The sequence below is a fragment of the Bos taurus genome, chromosome 24, assembly GCF_002263795.3.
Source record: "Bos taurus isolate L1 Dominette 01449 registration number 42190680 breed Hereford chromosome 24, ARS-UCD2.0, whole genome shotgun sequence".
In the NCBI taxonomy this organism is placed as follows: Eukaryota; Metazoa; Chordata; class Mammalia; order Artiodactyla; family Bovidae; genus Bos; species Bos taurus.
Window position 1 is genome coordinate 45319611 of NC_037351.1, and position 12814 is coordinate 45332424.

Consider the following 12814-nt stretch of genomic DNA (forward strand, 5'->3'; position numbering starts at 1 on the left):
AGACCTCCTCCCAGGTGAGCAAACCCAAAGCAGCCTTTAGGTTGCTATAGACTTAGAAATGTTTGTTTTTTTTAAGTAAAACTTTGGCACTGTACTCTTTTATAAGCCATGTTTGCTTAAATATACAGCTATTTCCTACCCAGACATCCAGAGCAGAGTGCTGTCCTGTACTCTGGGCCCCCGTCACTCCCAGGCCCAGAGTGTCACGTCCAGAGGTATGAGGCACCCAGACCTGGAGCAACTTGGAAGCTTTTTGAGCTGTGGTGTGACATGGTGTTTTAAGATCCTTTGTCCATCACCAGTGGGGAGCTGGCCTGGCCCAGAGGGAGAGAATAGACTGACACAGACAGAGGCCTCGAAGGAAACAGTGCCGGCCTGGTAATCACTGCTGTTGGCACGGTGAGGCAGGAGTTCCGTACCCGGCACATGGAAGGGCCATCCCACTTGAAAAGTGTCAGCTGAAAAAGGTGTGGTGAGCCCCTTTGAATGTCCTTCCAAACACAAGCTACTATCTAAGGAAGAGATCAAAAGTCTGGTCTCTTACCTCTGCCCCACGTAGAGTCTTGAGACTTCCAGCAGAGGGCCCTGGTTAAATTCCCAGCTGCAGGCTCCAGGCTTGGCCCTGCAGAAGAGCCTAGAAAGATGCAGCCCCCAGCACGCTGGCCAACAGCCATCTAACCCCAGACAGTCTGCAGAGGGCCCAAAGAAGCTGTGTCTCCTGACTCCCGTCCACCCGGCCTGACCCTCTGGCCCCAGTGAGTCAGGCTCCTCTGAGCCCACATCAGACTCACTGGGCTGGAGCTGCCAAGAAAAGCTCTGGGCCGTCCCTAACAAGAGGGAGGGCTCAGCCAACCTCTTACACAATCAGCCCTGAGAATGGCACCTCTCACCTTGGCCCCGCAGCTGGCCAGGCCCCTTCTCCCATTCTCCAGCTTATCTGTCTAGAGACCAGGCCTCTTTTGGCCTTATCCCCTCCCTGGTCTCCCTGGGGATGATCCACCAGCCCATGGGCCTATTCTGTCCCCATTCCGGTGTCCACTGAGCCCTGCACAGCTAATTTCTTCCTTTCAGCAGCTATCCACCAGCTCAGGGATCACCCCAGAGCCCCTGGCCCAGGAACCAGCCTGACTCAGCAAAGATGAGTGACATCCCTGCCTTCCATCCCTCTGTCACTGCATCAGGACAGCAGAGTCTGGGGCCTTGACTGGTGAACCAAACCGAAGGAAGCTCCAGAATTCCATCCCAGAGAAAGGAAGGCTTGAAATCAACATCTGAAGTGCACTCATGTGAGACAGGAAGGGCATGTGTCCATGCCCACGGGATAGACAAAACTGGAACCCACAGTGGGTAAAACCCGGGGGCTTGATGTCAGCTCCATGGGTCCAATGGTTTCTGGTAATCAGAGATGTTCACAGTCAGAATAACCCACCTCACAGGGCCATGGGACCCCTGCCAAAAGTCAGAGGCACTCAGCTCCTTCATTGTTTGAGAGAAGCATCAGTCCAGTTCAGTTCAGTCGCTCAGTTGTGTCCGACTCTGCGACCCCATGAACCGCAGCACACTAGGCTTCCCTGTCCATCACCAACTCCCGGAGCGCACCCAAACCCTTGTCCATCGAATCGGTGATGCCATCCAACCATCTCATCCTCTGTCATACCCTTCTCCTCCTGCCCTCAATCTTTCCCAGCATCAGGGTCTTTTCAAATGAGTCAGCTCTTTGCATCGGGTGGCCAAAATGTTGGAGTTTCAGCTTCAACATCAGTCCTTACAATGAACACCCAGGACTGATCTCCTTTAGGATGGACTGGTTGGATTTCCTTGCAGTGCAAGGGACTCTTAAGAGTCTTCTCCAACACCACAGCTCAAAAGCATCAATTCTTCGGTGCTCAGCTTTCCATATAGTCCAAATCTCACATCCATACATGACCACTGGAAAAACCATAGCCTTGACTAGACGGACCTTTGTTGGCAAAGTAATGTCTCTGCTTTTGAATATGCTATCTAGGTTGGTCATAACTTTCCTTCCAAGGAGTAAGTGTCTTTTAATTTCATGGCTGCAGTCACCATCTGCAGTGATTTTGGAGCCCAGAAAAATAAAGTCAGCCACTGTTTCGCCATCTATTTGCCATGAAGTGATGGGACCAGATGCCATGATCTTAGTTTTCTGAATGTTGAGCTTTAAGCCAACTTTTCACTCTCCTTTTTCACTTTCATCAAGAGGCTCTTTAGTTCTTCTTCACTTTCTGCCATAAGGGTGGTGTCATCTGCATATCTGAGGTTATTGATATTTCTCCCAACAACTTTGACTCCAGCTTGTGCTTCTTCCAGCCCAGCGTTTCTCATGATGTGTTCTGCTGCTGCTGCTTAGTCGCTTCAGTCGTGTCCGACTCTGTGTGACCCCATAGACGGCAGCCCACCAGGCTCCCCCAACCCTGGGATTCTCCAGGCAAGAACACTGGAGTGGGTTGCCATTTCCTTCCCCAATGCATGAAAGTTAAATAAGCATAGGATATGCCTTTTGTTCCTAAGGTTCTAGAAATTATGGAAACTCCCCTTTTCCATAATTATATCAATTGCAAAGTTTTAGGAAAAATTAATCAAGTCAATAAATAAAACCTACTAATCACTTTTCCTTCTCCAGAACTCTGCAACCTCAGTAACTCAGTTGGGTGAAAGATGATGTTAGATCATTTGATGTTCATCCCCCACGACAAGGTCACCAGCAGATTTAAACCCAACATGTCTCAGGCTCTTCGACTGTGCACTGATTCACACCAAGAACTCAAGAAGCCCCCACAGCCACAGGCTCTTCTCCTAACTGCAGGCATGTGCCAGGGAGGGTGCAGCCTCTTCCCACTGGGCAGGGGCGTGTTCTTGCATTGCAACCAGAAACTGTCTTTTAGAGAAAAGAGCCAGAAGAATTTCAAACTCAGTACAAGAGAGTGGGCACCATGTTTTCTATGTTGGGAAGGGAACTTGGGTCCAAATATATGGACTGAGGACTCGTCACAGTCTAGCTTCTAACACCCAGCTTCGCCTTTCCTTGCCGGCTGCCCCCTGCTCCAGCAGGGCCCACAACTGGGATTTCCTGGCACAAACCAGGTGTGTATTTTTTTCAGGCATTTCCTTGGCTGGAGTGTTCACCTCCCTCTTGCCAGTTCAACCAAGTCCTGACATGAAGGCCTGAGCCGGTCTCCGCCAGCTGTGGGAGGTTGGGGGACTGCCCTGCGCTCCGACAGCGGCCCCTCTGCCCACACCCCACCCCGACCCTGCCACTTTGCCCCCACACAGACAGTCTGCTCCCTCTCTCCCTGTCTCTGCAGCTCCATGCTCTCTCTGGGAAGCCCAAGGGCACACAGTAGGTATTCAACAGGGAGCATCTTCACAAAGAGGAGAGACGGCCCAGTCTATCGGGGGAGCCCCCTAGCGGGAACACTTGGAGAGTCCGGCTCTGGGGAGAAATAGGAGGCCAAAGCAAACAACCCTTTGTGTCCACATTTCTGAGGGAGAGGAGGAGGTACAGGCAGCCAAGGAGAGCGTTCTCACGCCAAGCAGATAATTATGTGTTCTTGGAAGCAGGTTTAATGGACTGGCTCAGAGCAGAGCTGGGAATGGGCTCTGAGGCCTGCCGCCTTCAGACGGAACGTGGCTCGGGCAGCCATTTCCCCGTCCAGTTTTAACAAGTGGCCGACGCCTTATGGAAACTTTTGAAAGGCGCTCTGTTTCAGAGCAGCCAGCTTGCACTTCATCGGGTTGCTTTAGCCATCTTTCCCTTCAGCTTGGGAGCACAGGAAGAGAGGAAACTGAAAAATCACTGAGCGCCTACTATGTGCCAAGAACCAAGTCAGCAGTTTCACTGTCCTAAGAACCCTGTAAAGGGGGAGAAGCAGAGGCCCACAGAGCACCTCGTGGCAGAGAAGAGAATGAAACTGGGCATCTCAGCTTCCGCAGCCTGTGCTCTTTCCAAACACTGACCTTCTCTTTACAAGACCTTTTTTCTGCTGCATGTCTCGCCCCTACCCCAAAGCCAAAATTCCCCCATTTGTAGGATAAACATTCCCATGGCAAAGGAACGCTGTGTTCCCCAGAGGAGATGCAATCACGTTGTTCCTGCTGAGGTTATGTGGGCTTATGAAATAGGACACTGTGCTGAGGGCCTGGCCCCAGGCTGGAGGGTGGCCCCCCTTCTCTGCCTCCCCCAGCTGTGCCCTGCAAGGCAGTTGGAGTAACAGACAAGCCCTGGGTGGGAAACTGGGTCTAATCTTGACTCTATAGCAAGCTGCTGGTTTCCCTGGGTCTCTGCTCCCTGCAGCCATCCCAAGGCAGCAAGCTTGCTTCAGAAAGTGCAGAGAGCTACATCCATGTGAGAAACAACTCTTGGTCTGCTATTCTGGGCCTTGACTTCTCCATCTGTAAATGGGAATATTAACTGCACTTGAGATACTCAAGAGAAGATAGAGCCTTTTTGGAAAGACTCTGGAGAGTACTTCCATTGTGCAATGATCCATTCTTTCCATAATTATTAAACATATATTGAGAGTTTATTATGTGTCAGGGTTTCTGCTGGGCAATGCAAATACAGAAATCAACATGGTAACAGGCCCTGTTCTTAAAGGTCTCATGATGTATACACACATTCTTCATCAAAAAATATATACATGTTTGACGTCCCATAGTTGGAAAATAATTCCTACTCCGGTCTACTTGAGTTGCATCACTATGACTTTTGTCATATGTCCTTGATTATAAAATATACATCTTTCTCATATTTTAGCATTTATTAAATGAGAGTGCATCTTGCAATTCTAATTGGCAGCATTTTCTTCTTTCATGGTAAGGCACAAAACAATAACACAATATTCAGTTGATAACATCTTAGATTCAGTGCAATATGTTTGGGGGAAAAAGTTTTTTTCAACTGGATTTTTAATGTAATTCACAGACATTGAATTTAACACAAGTTCTTTCCAGAACATTTCTAGTACATCCAGATATGTAGTGTCATGAAGATCACGTGGCTAGATATCGCCCCTCACTTCTCATCTGATGACTTGGAAGGATTCATACCATGCTGTGTTACCTCTTGGCCACCAGAGGGAGAGAGTGCATTGGGAAGGGACAGATTCTCAGGCTTGCTGGCTTCCGCTCTGCTAAACCTTTCCAGCGTGCCCCCTCCAGGGCCGTCTGAAACTCACTGAAATTCCACCTGCAGTCAGGAAGGAAAGGCCTCTTCCAGAGCCATGGAAGCACCAGAAAGAAGAGTTGATCATATATGAATGATATTTGCAGATCTATGCTAAACACCAGCCATGGTTTAAATGAGCTATTCCTGGGAATGGGAACGGCCCTAGACAGGGCAGAGTTTGGCAGTTCTGCCTTGAAGTACAGGTGGCCCCTCAAGTTCTCAAGACCTGAGACCCACAGTGATTTATAAAGTTATCCCACTCTAGCAGTTACCTGTAGCCTTCCATCCTTTCTTCCTCCTTTTCTTCCTTCCCTCTTTCTCCTTCACTGAACTATTTATTGGACACCTACTACTTTATTTTTCTGGGCTCCAAAATCACTGCAGATGGTGATTGCAGCCATGAAATTAAAAGACACTTACTCTTTGGAAGGAAAATTATGACCAACCTAGACAGCATATTAAAAAGCAGAGACAATACTTTGCCAACAAAGGTCTGTGTAGTCAAGGCTATGGTTTTTCCAGTGGTCATGTATGGATGTGAGAGTTGGACTATAAGGAAAGCTGAGCACTGAAGAATTGATTATTTTGAGCTGTGGTATTGGAGAAGACTCTTGAGAGCCCCTTGCACTGCAAGGAAATCCAACCAGTCCATCCTAAAAGAGATCAGTCCTGGGTGTTCATTGTAAGGACTGATGATGAAGCTGAAACTCCAATACTTTGGCCAAGTGATGCGAAGAGCTGACTCATTTAAAAAGACCCTGATGCTGAGAAAGATTGAGGGCAGGAGGAGAAGGAGACGACAGAAGATGAGATGGTTGGATGGCATCACCGACTAGATTGACATGGGTTTGGGTGGACTCCGGGAGTTGGTGATGGACAGGGAGGCCTGGCATGTTGCGGTTCATGGTGTCGCAAAGAGTCGGACACGACTGAGCGACTGAACTGAACTGAACTGAACTACGTGCCAGGTTCTGTGCTAGGAGCTAGGAGATACAGCAGTATAAGGAAAAATACTCGTCCCATGAGAACATGTGACAGACAGCAGACTATCAGAGAAGCCTTGTCCAACAGGTGATAATTAAGACAAAGACTGAGGGAAGAGCAGGAGTTATCTAGGTAAAGGGCTAGGGAGAAGCCTTCCAGACAAATGGACCAGCATTTGCAGAGACTGGACATCACCAGATGGTCAACACCGAAATCAGATTGATTATATTCTTTGCAGCCAAAGATGGAGAAGCTCTATACAGTCAGCAAAAACAAGACAAGGAGCTGACTGTGGCTCAGACCATGAATTCCTTATTGCTAAATTCAGACTGAAATTGAACAAAGTAGGGAAAACCACTACCCATTCAGGTATGACCTAAATCAAATCCCTTATGGTTATACAGTGGAAGTGAGAAATAGATTTAAGGGCCTAGATGTGATAGATAGAGTGCCTCATGAACTATGGAATGAGGTTCGTGACATTGTACAGGAGACAGGGATCAAGACCATTCCCATGGAAAAGAAATGCAAAAAAGCAAAATGGCTGGGGAGGCCTTACAAATAGCTGTGAAAAGAAGAGAAGTGAAAAGCAAAGGAGAAAAGGAAAGATATAAACATCTGAATGCAGAGTTCCAAAGAATAGCAAGAAGAGATAAGAAAGCCTACTTTAGCGATCAATGCAAAGAAATAGAGGAAAACAACAGAATGGGAAAGACTAGGGATCTCTTCAAGAAAATCAGAGATACCAAAGGAACATTTCATGCAAAGATGAGCTCGATAAAGGACAGAAATGGTATGGACCTAACAGAAGCAGAAGATATTAAGAAGAGATGGCATGAATACACAGAAGAACTGTACAAAAAAGATCTTCACGACCCAGAAAATCACTGACCTAGAGCCAGACATCCTGGAATGTGAAGTCAAGTGGGTCTTAGAAAGCATCACTACGAACAAAGCTAGTGGAGGTGATGGAATTCCAGTTGAGCTATTCCAAATCCTGAAAGATGATGCCGTGAAAGTGCTGCACTTCATATGCCAGCACATTTGGAAAACTCAGCAGTGGCCACAGGACTGGAAAAGGTCAGTTTTCATTCCCATACCAAAGAAAGGCAATGCCAAAGAATGCTCAAACTACCGCACAATCGCACTCATCTCACACACTAGTAAAGTAATGCTCAAAATTCTCCAAGCCAGGCTTCAGCAATATGTGAACCATGAACTTCCTGATGTTCAAGCTGGTTTTAGAAAAGGCAGAGGAACCAGAGATCAAATTGCCAACATCTGTTGGATCATGGAAAAAGCAAGAGAGTTCCAGAAAAACATCTATTTCTGCTTTCTTGACTATGGCAAAGCCTTTGACTGTGTGGATCACAATAAACTGTGGAAAATTCTGAAAGAGATGGGAATACCAGACCACCTGATCTGCCTCTTGAGAAATCTGTATGCAAGTCAGGAAGCAACAGTTAGAACTGGACATGGAACAACAGACTGGTTCCAAATAGGAAAAGGAGTTCGTCAAGGCTGTATATTGTCACCCTGTTTATTTAACTTCTATGCAGAGTACATCATGAGAAACGCTGGACTGGAGGAAACACAAGCTGGAATCAAGATTGCCGGGAGAAATATCAATAACCTCAGATATGCAGATGACACCACCCTTATGGCAGAAAGTGAAGAGGAACTCAAAAGCCTCTTGATGAAAGTGAAAGTGGAGAGTGAAAAAGTTGGCTTAAAGCTCAACATTCAGAAAACAAAGATCATGGCATCCGGTCCCACAACTTCATGGGAAATAGATGGGGAAACAGTGGAAACGGTGTCAAGACTTTATTTTTCTGGGCTCCAAAATCACTACAAATGGTGACTGCAGCCATGAAATTAAAAGACGCTTACTCCTTGGAAGGAAAGTTATGACCAACCTAGATAGTATATTCAAAAGCAGAGACATTACTTTGCCAACAAAGGTTCATCTAGTCAAGGCTATGGTTTTTCCTGTGTTCACGTATGGATGTGAGAGTTGGACTGTGAAGAAGGCTGAGCACCGAAGAATTGATGCTTTTGAACTGTGGTGTTGGAGAAGACTCTTGAGAATCCCTTGGACTGCAAGGAGATCCAACCAGTCCATTCTGAAGGACATCAGCCCTGGGATTTCTTTGGAAGGAATGATGCTAAAGCTGAAACTCCAGTACTTTGGCCACCTCACTGGAAGAGTTGACTCATTGGAAAAGACTCTGATGCTGGGAGGGATTGGGGGCAGGAGGAGAAGGGGACAACAGAGGATGAGATGGCTGGATGGCATCACCGACTCGATGGACGTGAGTCTGGGTGAACTCCGGGAGTTGGTGATGGACAGGGAGGCCTGGCGTGCTGCGATTCATGGGGTCACAAAGAGTCGGACACGACTGAGCGACTGATCTGATCTGATCTGAGGTAAAAAGTGCTAAATGGAGGCCAGTGTGGGGCCCAGAAATGAGCAGCAGGAGAAGCACAGGACAGGCTAAAGCACAGTGGAGTCAGTGATGCAGAGCTTGAGCACCATGCTAAAGGTGTGGTGTAGCCATTGGAGGGATTTAAGCAGGAAACATGTGTGGACTTAAATGTTAATATGATGAATTTGACTGCTGTGGGGCACAGCTTGGAGGAGAAATCTGAGAAGAAGTGGGAGTAAGCAATTGGCAGTTATTTGGACAAGTGGCAAGAGGTGATGGTAACCAAGTGGTGATACTGGACATCAAGGTGTATTTTAGAGATAGTTTTGGATTGGAGAGTGGAGGAGAAGGGAGTGTGGAGTTTGATTCCTGAAATGTCTAAAGAAGAAACTTGGAAGGGGGATGGGAATTTTCCTGGGATTGGCCCCTTGGAGAGAGGAAGACAGGACTCAGGAAGGAACATTATGAGTTGTCTCAGTGTATTAAGTCTAAGCTTCTGTGAAGTAAAGAATTAAATCTGCGAATCCAGTTCTCAAAGCTAGGCTGCAAATGTTAGACTTAGGGGCCATAGGTATGTAGATGGGAGATAAAGCCGTGGCAGCAGGGACCAATGGGGAAAACTTTAGATCATACTGAGATACAACTCCATGCAGACCCAAAACCACCTCCCAAAGAAACAGTAAATTTAAATAAGACATAACTGAGCTGGAGGAGACCAATAAAGAACGTCAGAAACAAGAAGGAAAGAAGTATAACTACCATGACACAGCCAGACTAAAGTGGAAACTAAGACATTGTGAAGAGGTTGTTCTAAAACCAAGCCCTGACATAAGCCCTGGCCCAGTGATGAAAGGAAAAGTGTCTCACATGGAGGAATCAGTGTGCACAGCCTCCAGTGGGTCACACAAGAGCCGCTTACTGCTCCTGGGGAGAGGAAGGAAATAGAAGCTGGAAAGGGCATTGAGGGCAGAGGGGAGAGAAGGGCACTGCAGGCCAACAGGCAGCAATATAGGCTGCATAGCAACTAAGAAAATGAACTTCTCCTAGAGCCGTCCTCAGGTGGAAACCCAGATCTACATGTATGTATCAAGGGGAAAATGCATGTGCGTCTAATTCTGCAATAAAACAGTACCATTGGCAATATGAAAGATAGAGAAAAAATATTTTAGTGACCAGAAAAAAAGAGATATATTCTTACTGAGTGATCAGGGAACTCTGCACAGCAGAAATGGACTTTCTTCTGGACTTGAAAGAATGGGTGGATTTTGAACAATACAGGTCATGTTGGTGGAGGAATGGCTCCAGGCCCCTCTGGTAGCACAAGTGACTGGAACAGTAGGTCCCTTGTTTCAGAATAGACCTCAGGCCTCCTGTGGCCCCCATCTAGCATCAGCCAAGTCCCTGGGGCTCCATCCTGACTCACTTGTTCTTTCCCTTTCCTTTTACCAGTTTCGTGACTGATGAGCAGCCAAAGCCTGAAAGAGATGTCTGATGCTCACACTCACAGCAGCCCTCTCCTGGCAGAGCCTCTTTCCAGCAAATACAAACTCTACGAGTTCGAGTTTCCCAGCCCAGGCTGTTCCCCCAACTCCCAGGATGCACACCCAGCCCTACCTCTTCTAGAAATGCCTGAAGAAAAGGTGAGGAATGGCCTTCCCAGGATGTTCCCCAGGTGGGGGTGGGAGGAAGGGTGGAGCATGTGTGATCTAATGCCTGTAACTGTCACACTGGGGGAGATTCTGCCCACCCCCAATACAGCTCACATCCACAATCAATCCTTCCTGACCTTAGATGGAAAATGTGACTCTGTGTGTCACATGATTTTAAGGACAAGTAGAGAATGCATACTCTATACACACTTACAAGTCTTCCAACCAGTCCCCCAAATCTTTCTCCTTGTATCTGCTCCATGAATTACTCTATTGTCTCCAAAAGGAAGGCCTCTTTCAAAGCAGGCCTTTAGTATTCCTTGGACCCAGCATCATCAAGGCAGCATAGCTACCAACTCAGTGGCCAAGGACCCAAGACTGTTAAGGTTATTAATGAAACGTAATTCAGGTACCATAAAATTCACCTCTTTAAAGTATACAATACACTGGTTTTTCACATATTTACAAGGTTGTGCACACATCACTATTATCTAATTCCAGAATATTTTAATCACCTCACAAAGAAAGTCCATACTCCTTAATAGTCAGCCCTCCTTTCATCTTCCCCACCTCCCAGCCCTGGCAAAACCACCAATCTACTTTCTGGATTTATAGATTTGCCCATTCTATATATTTTATATAAATGGAATCATATAATATATGCCTTTTGTGATTGCTTCCTTTCATTTAGCATAATATTTTGGGTTCTTTCAGTAATCATTCCTTTTATGGCCAATAACATTTCATTGTATTTGCTGTTGTTATTTAATCATTGTCATGTCCAGCTCTTTGCAACCCCATGGACTGTTGCGTGCCAGTTTCCTCTTTCCTTCACTAACTCCAGGAATTTGCTCAAATTCATGAGCACTGAGTCAATGATGCTATCTAACCCTCTCATCTGCTACCACCCCTTTCTCCTTTTGCCTTCAATCTTTCCCAGAATCTGGGTCTTTTCCAAAGAGTCAGTTCTTCACATCAGATGAACTGACTCATCTCAAAGTACTGGAGCTTCAGCTTCAGCATGAGTCTTTCCCAGGAATATTCATGGTTGGGTTCCTTTGGGATTGACTGATTTGATCTCCTTGCCGTCCAAAGGACTCTCAAGAGTCTTCTCAACCACCACATTTCAAAAGCATCAACTCTTCGGCACTCAGTCTTCTTTGTGGTCCAGCTCTCACATCCTTACCTGATGACAGGAAAAACCATGGCTTTGACTGTACACATCTTGGTCAGCAAAGTGATGTCTCTGCTTTTGAATATGCTATCTAGGTTTGTCATATCTTTCCTTCCAAGGAACAAGCTTCTTTTAATTTCATGGCTGCAGTCACCATCTGCAGTGATTTTGGAGCCAAGAAAATGAAATCGGTCACTGTTTCCACTTTTTCACCTTTTGTTTGCCATGAAGCGATGGGACTAGATGCCGTGATCTTAGTTTTTTTAATGTCATTTAAGTCCAGCTTTTTCACTCTCTTTTTTCACTCTCATCAAGAGGTTCTTTACTTCTTCTTCATTTTCTGCCATTAGAGTAGCATCATCTGCATATCTGAGGTTGTTGATAATTCTCCTGGCAATCTCAATTCCAGTTTGTGATTCATCCAGCCTAGCATTTTACATCATATAATCTGCATATAAGTTAAATAATCAGGGTGACAGCATACAGCCATGTCATACTCCTTTCCCAATTTTGAACCAGTCAGTTTTCCATGTCTGATTCTAACTGTTGCTTCTTGACACACATACAGGTTTCCCAGGAGAGAGGTAAGGTGGTCTCATACTCTCATCACTTAAAGAATCTTCCACAGTTTGTTGTGATCCACCCAGTCAAAGGCTTTTGTGTAGTCAACAAAGCACAAGTAGATGTTTTTCTGGAACTCACTTGCTTTCTCCATGATCTACCGAATGTTGGCAATATGATATCTGGTTCCTCTGCCTTTCTAAATCCAGCTTATACATCTGGAAATTCTCAGTTCACATACTGCTGAAGCCTAGTTTGAAGGATTTTGAGCATAAGCATGCTAGCATGTGAAATGAGCACAATTGTACAGCAGTTTGAACATTCTTTGGCGTTACCCTTCTTTGGGATTGGAATGAAAACTGACCTTTTCCAGTCCTGTAGCCACCACTGAGTTTTCCAAATTTGCTGACATACTAGTTGCAGCACTTTCACATCATTATCTTTTAGCATTTAAAAAGCTCAGATGGAATTCTGTCACCTCCACTAGCCTTGTTCTTAGTAATGCTTCTTAAGGCCCACTTGATTTCATACTCCAAGTTGTCTGGCTCTAGGTGAGTGAGCACACCATCATGGTTATCCAGGTCATTAAGACCTTTTTTTTGTATAGCTCTTCTGTGTATTTCGCTACCTGTTCTCAGTCTCTTCTGCTTCTGTCCTTACCAAATAGGTCCTTACCATTTTTGTCTCTTATGATGCCCATCCTTCCATGAAATATTTCCTTGATATCTCCAATTTTCTTGAAGAAATCTCTAGTCTTTCCCATTCCATTGTTTTCCTCTATTTTTTTGCATTGTTCCTTTAAGAAGGCTTCCTTTTCTCTCCTTGCTACTCTCTG

At 45.9% G+C, this 12814-nt stretch overlaps 1 protein-coding gene across 2 annotated transcripts in view; it reads left to right on the top strand.

The window, feature by feature from the left end:
* The window catches only part of SLC14A2 (solute carrier family 14 member 2), a 506674-nt gene that overhangs the window by 424923 nt on the left and 68937 nt on the right, over positions 1 to 12814 (top strand). The window contains exon 4 of one of the 2 annotated variants that reach the window (XM_015460105.3): positions 10045 to 10235. In XM_015460105.3, the coding sequence (XP_015315591.1) occupies positions 10056 to 10235 (180 nt within the window). In that variant the 5' untranslated portion in view covers positions 10045 to 10055. Of the gene's footprint in view, positions 1 to 10044; positions 10236 to 12814 lie in introns of those variants that run through there. The other variant, NM_001144102.1, reaches the window with a different exon arrangement.